This window comes from Phodopus roborovskii, unplaced genomic scaffold, assembly GCF_943737965.1.
Source record: "Phodopus roborovskii unplaced genomic scaffold, PHOROB, whole genome shotgun sequence".
In the NCBI taxonomy this organism is placed as follows: Eukaryota; Metazoa; Chordata; class Mammalia; order Rodentia; family Cricetidae; genus Phodopus; species Phodopus roborovskii.
Window position 1 is genome coordinate 10,883,180 of NW_026125489.1, and position 15,451 is coordinate 10,898,630.

Sequence of the window (15,451 nt, forward strand, 5' to 3'; positions counted from 1 at the left end):
AAACCCCAGTGACCCACTTCCTCTAACAAGGCTCCACCCCTAAAGGTTCTGCAACCTTCCCAAGCAGGGCCACTATCCAAAGACTCAGTGTTCAAACACAAGAGCATGGGAATGACATCCCCCACCCAACCTCAACCCTGACGATGGGATCTGTTGCAGAATATCACTTTACTATGTGAAGATGTGTTTCATTTGTTTATGTTGCAGGGTAATACTTAACTATTTAAATACATATATATGTACATATATATACATATATATATTTATTTATGCTGCATTTGTTTGTTTATGTAAAGATGTGTTGCTGTTTTACCTTGCATGCCTAAGACACCTGATTGGTCTAATAAAAAGATGAAGTCAGTAGCTAGTAGAGGGATCGGCAGATCTGGTGGGCAGACAGAATAAGCAGAAGGAACAATCTAGGCTTGAGAGGGAAGAAGAGAGGAGAGGGGAGAGAGAGTAAGGAAGAAAGAGAGGGAGACATCCCCCCCCAGGGCGAGCCATCCAGGCAACTGCCAGACAGACACAGAGTACGTACGGAATGAACGAAAGATAAAACGCCCCAGGCAAAATGTATGGGAAGAGAAATGGGTTAGATTAAATTATAAGAACTAATGGGACAAGCATAAGATAAGGCAGAGAATTCATAACTAATAATAAGTCACCGTGTCATGATTTGGAAGCTGGTTGGTGGCCCAAAGAGAAAGTCCACTACAGAGATCCATACATGGGTGCTTCCTAATAGCTTCCTTGTATAGGTAAATATATCTTAAAGTAAAAATTGGGAAATTACATGTTCTGCAGGTGGTATTCTCTCAGGAGATACAAAAGCCATTCTAAATTCTTTTCAAAACTGAAAAACAAAAACCAAAATCCATTCTCTGTAGTTTAATTTGAGCTAGTAATATAGGCAGAATATAAAAGTGAGGCATTGCCTCTCTTTTTCCTGTTAACTCTACGGACTACCTTGAGTAGGAAGAGTTAAATGGTGACATTCTACTGCACCACTCACATATTCAAATGTAATGTCTGGACCGACCGCAGCAGCAACTCCTGAACTATGCAGAACCTGGGGCCCAGCCCAATCTGACTTAGTAAGAATCTGTATTTCACCCAAACTCTAGGTGGTCTGTACACAAGACATTCATGAGAAACTCAGATGCTCAGTATTATCCCACTGCCGAGTGCTCAACACACCCAAAAGGTTGAGGACCATCTCTGCCCCACCCATCTCCACTTGGCTCCTTGGAGGGAGTTTAAGGAACTTGATCTATTGCAGCTGGTAACATTGCTGTGAGGACGAGAAAAACTGCTCTGGGGTTTCAAGGGTCCCAATTCTCCACTTCTTCCCCGTAAACAAAAACCGTTCCATTCCTAATGGAACGACATAGGTGTGCCTATGCTCTTTTACCTGTCTCCTGATGCTTACACACCGTCCAGCTGGAGCAAAAGGGCCAGGGGCCAGCATCGCAGAACATACTCCTGCGTAACATGTGCATTTGACTTCTGACATAGCAGTGACTGCCCAGACACCGACGGGTTCTTTGTAATGTAATCAAATGTAACCTAATTTCCTTTCTGTATTTTTGGAAGGGAATAGAAATGTAATCAGAATTCGCAGTGAGTTGCATTTCACTCAGAAACTTTTGGCATGGCAGTCATATGAGGACCAGAGTCGGATTACAGTCACTGATGGTAACTGAAAACGCAGACCTCTCATGCCTCTCACCTTTATTAGTTAAGGAATCAGCCTATGCATAATGACTGCCTCGTTTGTGACGGCCAGTAACGGGCTTCAAATATCTCAAACTTATACATGAAGTTTAAGCTGTCCAAGGAAAATCATATATTCATATTTGTCCAAGTAGTCAAAGGTTTATTTGAAATGCTGGGTTTTTTTTTTTTTTCATTCCAAATCTTCATAGCAAAGCTAATTGTGTAAAATACGTATCGCAGAAATGATGGGTTGCCAAGTACAAAATGAAAGAAGGATGAAGCCCGTCTTTGTTATTGCCTCTATTTCCCAGTTAGCTAATATTCATCGGCAGGGTACAGGAGTGTATTTAAAACCCAAGCTGAATATACAGTTCCTGCCTGAAGAGCGACCTGCCTACACATACTGTTCCCAGGGCAACAAATTATACCCAGGACCATGTGAAATACCTGTCAGTAACTTCATCCAGACTCTCCATAGTTTGTTTCTGTTTATAGTTGCTTTTTTTAAAAAAAAAGACAGTGGTCAGAAGAGCCCAGAGAGGAGGAAGGGATGGGCCACAGCTCTGAGCGGAGTTCGAGCAAGCCAGCAGCATTTTCTCCTATTAGCATTCATGAACCTCTTGGGTTTCAGACCCTGGATATAGAATGGGAAGGAAGTAACAAAAGACGAGGAAGTCTAAGCAGACAAAAGAAAAGAAAATAAAACCAGGAAGGTAATATCATAGAATCAAAGGAGCTAAAAATAATAGAGTGGCTTTATTGGTGACAGTATTCCTTCCACTAAAATAAAGGAATCACAAGTGTATACAAGATAGATAGATAGATAGATAGATAGATAGATAGATAGATGATAGATAGATAGACAGACAGATACACACACACATATGTATATATAGATATAGATAGATAGATACACACACATATGTGTGTATAGATATAGACATAGATAGATAGATAGATAGATAGATAGATAGATAGATAGATAGGTAGATAGATACACACACATATGTGTGTATAGATATAGACATAGATAGATGATAGACACACACACATGTATGTATATGTATATATAGATATAGGTAGATAGATAGATACACACACATATGTGTGTATAGATATAGACATAGATAGATGATAGACACACACACATATATGTATATATAGATATAGGTAGATAGATAGATACACACACATATGTGTGTATAGATATAGACATAGATAGATGATAGATAGATAGATAGATAGATAGATAGATAGATAGATAGATAGGTAGATAGATAGATTCTTCCCACCCAAAGAGGCCGGAACACTGGGATGGAGGTAGATGTGGAAATTCTACAGGCAAGAGACTGTCTCCTAGACTGTCGAGGTTCAGCTCGTGGATCCATAGGAAATCAGCACTGAGTGGGTTCTTACAAAGAAAGAAAAAGTCCTTCCCTTCTTCTCCCAGCTTAAACAGGAGGGGGTGTTGTTTTCAGAGGAAAGGGCTCCTCCTACATGAAGTTGGAAAGACGAAAAGCTAAGGCGTGAGGATGGGTCCTCGTGTGTGGGAAATAAGGGGAGTTGTTTGTTTTTAAAAGGCTATGCTGGGGGTGGGGGCTTTAGAAAAGCTAGGGACAACAACTTTGGGGAGGCAAATGTTTTAGGATGGGCGGGGCCTGTGATGGATGCAAAAGAGCACCGGAAAACAGGAGGAAATGGGCACAGTGAAGGGACAAAAGACAGACAACAGAACTCACTCACCGCCGCGGTGATGAGAGAAGGCAAAATGTATTAATCACTTTTGTCCCCATCCTACCTCATCCTCACAGCATCCTTAAGGGTTAGATGCTGGGATCATCCCTCTCTTGGTGATGAGAAGGCAACATTGTCCGACTATTGACCCTTCCGAGGCCAAACAGCGTAGGAAAAGAAGTCGTGACAAAGATACGTGCGAGAGACGTCTAGTCTGTCAGAACTCCCAAGTCTGCCCATTTCACTACCCTCGTTCTCTTTCCTCCCTCTGAGAGGGCGGAGAATGATGGGCACGGGTGAGAGACGGAAGAGGGTAGAAACACACACAGTCCAGCCATGTGACTGTGAACTCCCACACAAAGAAAGCAAAGTTGCTGTGCTGCCCGGCAGAAATAAGTGAGTTACAGAAGAGAACAATATGGATATGAGCCTGCCAGCCCATGTTAGGTCTTCTCTAGGCATTTGGTTGTCTCTTCCTTTGAGCCTGTGAGGTAGCAATAGTTCCCACACTCCAGATGAGAAGGCTGTGTGCGAGAATCTTGCCTCCACTGCCAAGGCAGGGGTCAAGTAGACAAAAGCTAGAAAAGGAAGTTCCCGATAGCATGGACTACATACGCAGCAGCTTGTTGTAAGGGTGAAGGAAACCCATAACATCAGAGAACAACAGAGAACAAATCGGTGGCTGCAGCAAGATCCCCGAGGAAGAGTTAAGTAACAGGACAACCTTGTAAGGCATGTTGGGGCCACACTCTACGAAAGTCATATGGGGCACATGAAGGGTAACGTCAGGCTTACTGCAAGATGGAACCCCACAGGTTGAATCTACATTGCTGAAGGAGTCACAGACAGCAGAGAGAGGAAATTTTAGTCAGGGCTGGGGATCAAGAAAGCAAGTGGATTCGAGAAACACCAGGGTGATGTTTCCTGTGTTTGAAATATCAACAAGGAATGAAAGGGCCAGGGGTGGTGGCATGCCTTTAATCCCAGCACCTGGGAGGCAGATCTCTGTGAGTTCGAGACCAGCCTGGTCTACACAATAAGTTCCAGGACAGCAAGGCCACACAGTGAGACCCTGTTGAAGAAGAAAGAAGGAGGGGGAGGAGGAAAGGAAAAGGAAGAAGGGAAGGAGGGTGGTGGGGAGCATCATGAATGATCTCTAAGTTTCCAGTTTCTCCATCGGTGTAGCTGGTGAGGCAGTGGCTTCCACTAGTAGAAGATTGCACAAAGAGAGGGGACCAATCAGAATTTCAGTTTGTGCTCCAGGAGAAGGAACTGAACAGACATCAGCTTGGTGTTTGGATTCCAGATCTATTCTTTAAAGGAGTTGAGGTGAAGGCTAGGTCAGCTAGCGCCCACTGCCAAGTATTCTCTTCCCCTCATACTTCATGATAGAGTGTCTCACTGCTGCTTTTGAAATGTTCCGTGGCGGTTAGAACCATGCCTGCCTGGGTTAGTGCTAATCTCCAGCGTGACATACAAACACAGCCTTCTGGCATCATTTATTGAAATGAACCGAAGATCCAGACTCTAAGTGGTATTGTAGTCAACTGCTCTGGGTTCCCTTCTGTGGATGTAACATGCATCTACCTCTTAACTCTGGCCCCAGGTTCTAAACTACGTGTGGCTGTTTTCCACATGCCTTACCTGGGCTAAGCTGAACCCAGTGGTTTCTGCAGAGATATTGGAGTTGACCTACTTACCAGAATTAGTTTTCACATTCACTTAGTCAAGGACTCCCCACTTCAAGAGTCGGTATATGGAAAGAGCCTGCTGATTGGAAGATTTGAAAGATTTGGACAGGGATGGAGAGGCTTCTAAACACAAGAGATGGTCACGAACACAAAGCCTAGAATTACTGTGGGAAAGAGGTAGGAAAAGAAAGTTGACTAGATCAGAGAAATAAGAGAAAGGTTTGCACAGATACGGTGGATAGAAGGCCTTCAATGAGGGGTTTAGATTTGAAAGGAATGGTAATTTGGAAGAACATAGATTCCTACCAAGGGAATGACATAGAGGACGATTTCAGAGAGATTAATCTGGCAGCAGCTGGCAGGATTAATTGAATAGATAAGAGATCAAAAGCAAAAGAGACAGCTCAGAAGCTGTGGTGGTGATTCAGGTGAGGAGAGATAAGGGCCTTAGCCAGCCAGGCATCTCAGAGATGAAGGTACATGGAGAGAACTTACAGAATAACTTGCTGGAAAGCAATGGGATATCCAAAAATAGACTCTAGGTTTCAGGTCCTAGTGGTTGGTACCCGGGAGACTGATGTGTCCCTGGCAGAGAGTCTTTGTTTTCTGTAGAGAGAGAGAAAAAAAGCTGAAGAAATGACTGTCCTCATTATTTTTGCTGTAGCCCATCTTCTTGTCACAAAACTCACAGCAGTGGTGATGTCCCCCAAAAACGTAGAGGCTTAGACCCTCTGGCTGTTTTCTCATCTTGCTCCTGGGGCAGTTGACAAGAGTCTGAACCATGGCATTTCAGTGAGCCTGTAGAGGGGTGAAAAAAGAATTATTACCATTTCAGACATCTCTATGGCAATGATCCTCTTCCCAGGGGCCACATGGGGGCTACGGGATTAGGAAGAGAAGGAAAAACAAAAGCAGAAACTTCTCAACGCAGCCTTTATCTGAACCTTTATATAGTAAGGTATAGGGAATGCCTCATCCCTATGGGAAATGTATTAAAAGATGGAATCCCACATTATGGTGGCACCATACAGATATAAAAATAGGAACAGCAACAGCAGAGCTGATTCTAATAATATGCAGAACTCGTTTAAATCCACGTTGATCTGTTAAAATTCATACAGATAAACTTCTATCCTGATGGCATTAGTATAATGACCATGTGCCAGATTCAAGTGCAGTCACCCATTGGTTCCAGAATGAAAGGTTCAAAACAGTAAAATTTTACCGTAACAGGGAATAAGTGTATTTTGTTGAACTATATTTTAAAATGAATTTAGAGCCAGGTGGTTTTTGTTTTAGTACGAAAGTAAAGTAATAATTGAGAATGCTTTCATTTCTCGGAGTTTGTCAGTGAACCAGACAGAACGCTGTGGCTCCGTGGCTATCCATGCCTTTCTCAAAATGGTCTCACAAAACGTAAAAATTACCTACTATACAAGAGTGCTGGGTCTTTGAAATTTATGGGGGAAATGCTATTCTGTAAAAGCCATTCACAACAATGCCATACTCCATAATTCTATTTATTACCGAGTCCCCACAAGCTGTATAATGCAGCTGCAACTGTCTTCACACTTGGGCCCTTCTTTCCTCCCAGCCACCCATGTTAATAATTGACACTATTATGGTTGTCTTGGTATGGAATTAGCCAAGATCAATGGCTTATCTTTTGACTATGGCTTTCTTCCTTGTGGTTAATGGCTCATCAAAGACATTGTCAAACAAAGATACAAGCTTATATGATATGTTGGCAAGGTGTCATATAGAAGATAGATAAAGGACCATTTTCAAGAATAACAACAGTAACACTGATCTCATAGCGTCTCTAATCCCTACAATAATGCTACTTATAAATCAGGGGCTCCTTTCAGGAGAATAGAGAAGATTCACTAAGTGTTCCTCTTAAGAGAGGAAAGTTGAGCAGTTACTGCCTTGTACATAAAAGCATTAAGATTAAAACTTCACCCAGGAAGAAAAAGAGTGTTTTGCCATTTCTGGTAGGAAAAGACTAATATTTTGCCTGATACCATGTAGCTTTGCTACATAGAACACAAGCTGTTCCAGAGTTACATGCACAGTGAGCACTTAGTTCTATTTTGTTTTTGTTTTACATAAAGCATAGTGCCATTCATCCATGCTCTCACTAGATCTCTATCAACCCAGTTGTCCAGACCAGAAACATGAATCACCATGGCTCTGTTGCTTCCCTTTCTAGCTACACTGATGAGTCACCAAGTCCAGTGGCTCAGTTAACACCCTGTTAACACTCCCTGTTTCTCTTACACTTTGCTGTCAGAGTGGACATCCCCATCTAAGGATTGAAGACTTACTAGAGAGGATGAGGTATTTCTCATAAGCAAATGGTCCAGAAGTCTTCTGAAAGATAAGCTATCCAGAATCAAAGTTCCTGAAACCCGTCAGGGTGAACTGGATGATCTTGACCATGTGGGAGGCACCACAAATCCCACAAGAGGCAGTCTCTTCAGCAATTGTGAAACTCCCCAACCTCAACCCCTTCCTCCAGGAACTGAGTTATTTCAACATCAGACCAAATGTCATGTCGAGACCATTTGTCTTCATTCAAAGTCACTTGGTTATGAGTAACTTCGCAGAGACTCATGCCTAAAAGATTTCTGTTCTTGCACCACATGGTTCCATAGTTGCCACTTAGCATCCCTTGCTCTCTGTGATGGAAGGCTGCCTATAACCAGCAACAACACGTGCAGCATGACTGCCAAAGGCACAGTCTAAGGGCTGGGCTGTAACAGAGTCTCCAGTTCTGTTCATCCATAGGACAAACATGGAGGTTGCCTACAGAGAAGTGTGAAATTACAATGGCTTAAGGAATTGCAAGAAAAAAATAGACTCCTCTGGGGAGAAAAATGACAGTACTCACAGATCTAAAGATTACCCTTAAATATGAAAGCTTATTGGCTTTCAAAACACTTCCACTTAATTCCTGCAGTAATTCTGTGACATACTGTGATGCTGCCTTACAAATGAGAAAACAGACCCAGAGATAATAGTCAATATGTCCTAACATTTCAGAATGGATGAGGGACAGGCTCTTGACCTAAATTTGTTGTTTGCTAGCTTATTTGGTTGTCGCTGAGTAGTGGTTGCTTGGTGGTTAGCGGGTTGGTTAGTTGGTTGGTTGGTTGGTTGGTTGGTGGTTAGCTGTTTGGTTAGTTGGTGGTTGCTTGGTGGTTTGCTGGTTGATTGGTTGGTTGGTTGGTTGGTTGGTTGGTTGGTCGGTTGGTGGTTATCTGGTTGGTTAGTTGGTCATTTGGTGGTTAGCTGGTTGATTAGTTAGTTGATTTGGTGGTTGGTTGGTTGGATGGTGGTTAGCTAGTTGGTTAGTTGGTTGGTTGGTGGTTAGCTGGTTGGTTAATTGGTTGATTTGGTAGTTAGTTGGTGGTTGGTTGGTGGTTAGCTGCTTGGTTAGTTGGTGGTTGGTTGGTGGTTAGCTGCTTGGTTGGTTGGTGGCCTGGTTGTCAGGTTGGTTGGTTGGTTTGTTAGTTGGTGGTCTTGTTGCCAGGTTCATTGTTTTTAGTGATGCTAGCCATGGAACTCAGGGCCATGTGCAGGCAAGTGCCTTACCACTGAACTATATTCCAGCTCTTAGCTTTGCTTCTTCTTCTAAGTCAGTGTGCTTTCCAATTTCCCAAATGGCCGTTATACACAATGTTGTAGATGATGAAAGAAGGGAGAGTTAAAGAAACTGGAGAGAGGAGTCAGGAGCTAAGCGCATGTGACTCAATTCCACAACTTCCTGTAACTTCAGCTCCATGAAATCCAGCGCCCCTTTCTGGCTATCTTTTGCACTTACATGCATACGGCATTTCACACACATGTTAAATTTTTTTTTAATCTACAATTTCATCATAAACAATAAGACATAAAAGGAGCATAAAAATAGACAAACACTTCCTATGCAATCCCCTTTCAGATAGTATTTCAAGATCACAATGAAGAGGCTTTGTATGAGTTAAAAGCAAAAGCAAGGCCACTCCTACTGCTTTTTAAATATTCCACTTTGCTCTGCTTAACTGCATATGATTTCTGTGCTACCTCTGTTACATTTGATGGATGCACAATCCCAGGGTCATTACTATAACTTTCTCAAGAATGTGTCGTCTATTACACATCACCATTGCCCTATGCCTCTGCTATGAAGGTATTGTATTCAGTGATGTGTCATAAACAAAACATGACCTTATTATGTGTCTGTGTATATCATGTGTGTCTGTGTGTCTGTGTGTGTGTGTGTGTGTGTGTGTGTGCATTGATAGAACAATACTAAAGTCTGAAAAACAGGGGCCAACAAGATGGCTCAGAGGGAAAAGGTGCTTGCTGCCAAATGTGATGGCCTGAGTTTGATCACCAGAACCCACAGGATGTAAAAGAGAACTAACTGATTCCTACAATTTGTTCTCTAATATCCATATGTATCATGTGACACATGCTGCATATATGTGCGCATATGCGCATGCACATGCAGACACACACACACACGTGATTGAATGAATGCAGAAGACTGAAAAGTAAAGAAGACTTCTACCAATTATATTTGCAGGCCCTTCTAGTTATTTCTCATACAAGACGTGAAATGCAGCCCGTGCTTCTCAGAATTGAAATTCACTGACAATACAGCACTCATTTTAATTAACTTTTGCCTAAACAGAGTCTTGAGTTTACCTCTTTTTCTCCCCTTAATGTCTTAGTGGTCAAAAAACATAACTGCACTATCTGGGCTCAGATAATAAGAGCTTGATATGTGCAAGGTGCTTTATATGTGCAAAGTCCTGCCATGTTCTGTCCATTATCATCAAGCAACCCTCTGAGAGAAATTATTCCCCATTTGACAGATGCTAAAGGTGAGGTCCCCTTATGCATCCCCGCCCCCACAGTTACAATTGTGCCTTGAATCTCAGCACCAACTCAAGGATGGTATGCTGCCTAGACGCCTCCCACTTCATGACTTACACGAAACAGAAAAACAGTGAGGCACTTTGAAAGTGGAGCTGTGTGCTATACTTATTTTTGTCATTCCTAATAACAAATATACAATATTCCATATAAATTTGCTTTATAAGGGCGTGTGTGTGTGTGTGTGTGTGTGTGTGTGTGTGTGTGATGTCTGCAGGTGTGTGTACCTCTGTGAGCATGGAGGGAGACAGAAAGGGACTTTAGATACATTGGAGCTGCACTTACAGAGCAGCAGGGTGAACACATCATTACATGGATGCTGGGCTCCAGTCTGGTCCTCACAGTCTCACAGCAAGGGTCTTAACCACTGACGTATCTCACTATCCCCAGTGCGTGGGCTTTCTTTCTTGGACTGTACAGTGATGCTTTTACTTTTCCGCTTAAATGTTGCGGGTTTTTTCCCAAGCACATAAACAAAAAAAGTCCACTTGCCTGAAAAATGCCAGATTGGCACAATATGAACCCTCTGCTGACTCCCTGCATAGCTTGTGCCCTGCTGGTCATAGACTTGTTCTGTAAGGGCCACCTGTAAAGTGAGTAAGTAATTAATTCCATACTCTAGCTTAGCCTTGGGATAGTTTAAAATTAAATCAGATATCAAGAAGAGAACAAAATGATGGTTGTCAGGGACCTAGGGGTTGATGGGAAGAATGGGGAAAGGTTGAACAAAAGACAAAGGGCCTTGACATGAACAAGTTATGGCAATTGCTAAGGAATTAGATCCCAAATGTGCATACCACAAAGGAAAAGGAAGTATGGAAAAAATAAATATGTTAAGTCAAAGGGAAGTATGGAAATAAATATGTTATATTTGTTTTCTTTAATCACTTTGTGCTATATACTTGCAATGAAACATTACAATGCACCCTGTAAACATATACAATTTTTATTTGTCTATTACACTTTAATAAAGCAAGAAAGGGAAAACTAAACCAGACAGATACTCTTGATTGTAAACGATAAGCTCCTATCTGGATTAAGTTGGAACTCCTGAGGCCAGGCAGATCCTAATTCTAAAACACTCTATTTAGGAGCATTGTTTGGAGGAGTTTCCTTTCTCGTAGATTTTACTGGTGTATATTAGTTTATAAAATAATCGGTTTTATTATGACACTTTCACACATGCATAGAAAGTGCATACCCATGCCACTACCCAGTGATGTTCTTTTACAGGGAGTTTCTCAAATGATGAAACCATCACAGAACGGTATTTTAATGCTGTGGTCAGGACACCTAATGTCTGTTCCAAGGACTCGTGGGTATGGGAGTATTGGTTAGTAGTTAGTATTAAACATGTGAGGACACTGAGTAATCATTCTCACTCACTCATTTCAGACAGATAATTGTTTAATAGTGTGGCCAGATTTTAATCTCTCTGGGAGGGGAGAAACAATGCATCTCAGAGGGTCCCCACCCAAGGAATGTATTCATATATACAAATATGAATTCATTCATATACAGTGGACGTATTCACATAGGGAACTGACGTCAAGCCACTACTTGCCGGTCACACCTTAAAACATCAAAGGAGAAAAGCCCATGATTCCATGTGGGAAAGCCTTTCCTTCAAACACTGCACTGAGGTTTGTCGTTTTCAAGGCTTTTGGGAGCTACTTGCAATGCCAGTGCCTAAGCAACTGTGATGGAAAGACGATATGCCGACCAGAATGCTGAACTGAGGAGCTGCAGTTAGGACACTAGTTATGTTCAGTGTAAACATAGGCTTTACTTCTAGCCAAATAAAGCTCATCCTTGACAAGAGTGCACTGTACCCTGTTGTGGGATATCATTTATGATGTGTTACATTTGTTTATGCTGTGGAGTATTTGTTTAACGATGCCAAGGTGTGTTGCATTCTTTTGTGTTGCATTTGTTTAACTCTGTGAAGCTGCGTTGCTTTGCCTGTCTAAAACACCTGATTGGTCTAGTAAAGAGCTGAATGGCCAATAGCGAGTCAAGAGAGCAGATAGGCAGGGCTGGCAGGCAGAGAGGGTAAACAGGAGAAAAAGAGAGGAAAGAAAGATCAAGGAGCAAAAAGGATAAGGAGGGCACGTGGGGCCAGCCATCCAGCTACACAGCCAGCCAGGAGTGTAAGTAAGATATGCAGAAGAGAGAAAGATAAAAGCCCAGAGACAAAAGGTAGCTGGGGACAATTTAAGTCAAGAAAAGCTGTCTAGACACAAGCTAAGACTGGGCATCCATAAGTAATAATCAGACTCCATGTGTGATGTATTTGGGAGCTGGATGGCAGACCCCCAAAGAGTAAAGAATAAAACAGCCAGCAACGGTACCCTGTGACGGGCACATCTCTGAAGAAAGGCTTTGATGAATGTTCCCAAGTATTTCCAGTTCATTTGTTGACAGAACCCTGCAGTGTTGGGAGACCATGTTTCCGCTCCTACAGCCATGGCTGGTCTACTAGAAAAGCGAGGGAGTATTAGCAAAGACAGCCAACTCCTAACATTTGTTCCCAGTGACCTTACCTCAATTATTACTGGAGCTGGGCTTGGGGCCCATTAGGGGTCACTTGTTCCCATTCATGGGATAGAAGGAGGAACTAGGGGTGACTAGAATGATATATGTGGCCAAAAGTGAGGAAGCCGCTTCCCAGAGAGATTAGCTTTCTACCACAGAGGACTTTCTCTGTCCCTTAAATGTTTAAATTTGGTTTGCAGGAGATCATTTTGCAATTCTCGTGTGCTTCCTGAATCTGTTTAGTCTTAAATGCTTCTGAAACATTTTTTTAAATCCTCAAGATTTCCTAAACCTTCCTAATACAAGAGTTTCATAAAATGCAAGTCTTTGAGTTTTGATTTTTTTTTTAACTCCATTTTTTGAAAGCACAAGCAAATGTAAGTCTTTGAAACAAATGACTGAAGGTTGTTGGAAGCGTAACTGGTGGTAGCTCCATTGTTCATTTTTTTGAAAATGTAAAATACCTCAATTTTGTAATTTCCATAAGAAACATTAGGTCACTTTAATCACAGCTGCCGTGTGTCTTGAATTATGACAAAATAAATGTACTGCGCTCCCTCTGCTGGCTCAGAGGAAACAACAGCCCATTAACCAGACCTATTTTTAGAAGTGTTTCCCCATTTTTTAAAAAAAAAAAAGTAAGAAAGAAAGTGGAAAAAGGAAGCAAGAGTTGGGAAGCCGCTAACTTTATTATTCGCTTTAAAAAGTCAGAAAAACAATGCCCAGGGCAAGCAGTTAGGCTAAGCAAGACAAGCCAGCCCTTTGGAAGCTCTTCCCAGAGTCACATCTAACAGTCTTTCCAAATTACTGATTCTTCCCAAATACTGCAGCAATCTTTTCCTAGCGCTTAGGAATAAACTAGGAGACTGCCGCTTAGTGTGTTCCGAATGGAGACAATGTCTGCCTTGTAGTGTGTGGAACCGGATGAAATTTTACACCTCCGAGGGGTCGCTTCCACGCATGAAGGCACGCTACCCGCAAGCCTGGATGCGACTGTGACCACCATAAGGAGGGAGGGCTTGATCTAACCAGAAGCAAGAGGGCTGATCAAAAGAGGGAACCGGTCCAGTTTGTCTGGGCCTGGAGCTCCCCAGGCTCTTGGGCTAATGAGAATGCCCACAGAGGCTTCCAGGGAAGCCCATACTCTCCTGGGCTTCGCTGTTTCCCATTGTGGCTTGCTTTCTTCCAGGCGTCTGGATGCCAACCACATCAGCTACGTGCCACCCAGCTGTTTCAGCGGCCTGCACTCCCTGAGGCACCTGTGGCTAGACGACAATGCTCTGACAGAGGTCCCTGTCCAGGCTTTCAGAAGTTTATCGGCGCTGCAAGCCATGACCTTGGCCCTGAACAAAATACACCACATACCAGACCTTGCCTTTGGAAACCTCTCCAGCCTGGTGGTGTTGTGAGTCTTATTGATTTTTGCTCTCTGTTTTGACGGTTTCTCAATTCCCTCTGTGATCTTAAAACGTTGGACCTCAGAACTTGAACGGAAACATTTTAAGAGAGGAAAAAACTCCGAGACGCTCTCTAAAAGGACATAACTTTTCCAACTGTGCGCATGACTTACAACATTTATTAAATACCTGATTAGTGATAACCATTGCTGGGCATACACAGATCAAATAGCACGTCTACCTTAATGGAATTCATTCTACATTGTGCATTTTAAAGGACATCACCACAGAGACACTGAAAAAAAAATGTATCAAAAGATAATTTGATTATTAACAATATATGTCAGTAATGGGGTTCTTTTTTGTTTGGTTGGGTTTTTTTTTTTTTTTTCTCTTCAATTCTAGGGATGGAATCAGGCATCACAAATGCTAGTTAAACAAGTATTAATACTTCATCAGAGAAGTATCTGACAAGTGCCTTTTTCTTTCTTTTCTTTCCTTTCCTTTCCCCCCAACCCCTGAATGGCAGAGCGTCTAGCATCAACCAGTACCTGAGCGTGAGCCCTAGTACTGATGAAAGAAAGGCAGAAAAGGGTAGGAGCGGAAGGGAGGGGAGGGGTAGGGAGAGGAGAGGAGGAGAGAGGGGGACCTTGACAGCAAGGCTGCATTTCTACAGCTCTTTTCCTCGTCGAGGTCTGGCGGGAGGAAAGGCACTTTGAAGTTAACGATTTCAGGGATGTCGGCCCACAGTTAGTGTCTCCTTGCTCTGAACCCTTGGTGAAGCAGCGTTGTGACAGGCTGCGCATGGTAGGCCAACGCTGCCCAGTTGATAGCAGCTGGAAGCTGGGACCCCAACATCTGCTTCAAGGGCAAGGCCCAGTGACCTAGCTTCCTTCCACTAGGGCCCACCTCTCACGGGTCCCGGGACTATCTGATGGAATACCACGGGCTAGCTGCCAAGCCTTCCGCTTATTAGTCCTGGCCCCGACCTTACTGGGGAGCATGGAGAAGTTCTTTGGCGCCACCCCAGATCTCTTCTGCCTTTACCCAGTCTGCCACGTAACTGCAGCTGAGTACCCAGCTCTTCCTTTGTAGCTCTTTCATTTATCATTGCTTTTTATTCTCTCCTTCCTCTCATTTGTTGCAGGCATGAGTAGAATGTCACATAGCTCTCACCTGAAACCAAGATTCTATTTACTACAAGAAAGATCTTAGTCTGGGAGGAAAAGAAATTTAACAGGATATTAACAAGTTTCCCGCTCTGAATTCCTCACATAAATATGATGTCGCTAACCCTGAAGAAGAAGCTTGCTATGGCCTTTGATTTTTTTTTTTTTTTTTTTCTTCCTCCACCAAAAAAAAAAAAAAAAAAAAAAAAAAAAAAAAAAGTCTCTTTTAAACCCTTTGTCCAAAAGCTCTTTGGGAGTTAGTCTGCTTGTCAGCTGTGTACAC

At 42.7% G+C, this 15,451-nt stretch overlaps 1 protein-coding gene across 1 annotated transcript in view; it reads left to right on the plus strand.

The window, feature by feature from the left end:
* The window catches only part of Lgr5 (leucine rich repeat containing G protein-coupled receptor 5), a 114,176-nt gene that overhangs the window by 74,743 nt on the left and 23,982 nt on the right, over positions 1-15,451 (plus strand). The window contains exon 5 of the mRNA XM_051176226.1: positions 13,792-14,007. Within this exon, the coding sequence (XP_051032183.1) occupies positions 13,792-14,007 (216 nt within the window). The remainder of the gene's footprint in view (positions 1-13,791; positions 14,008-15,451) is intronic.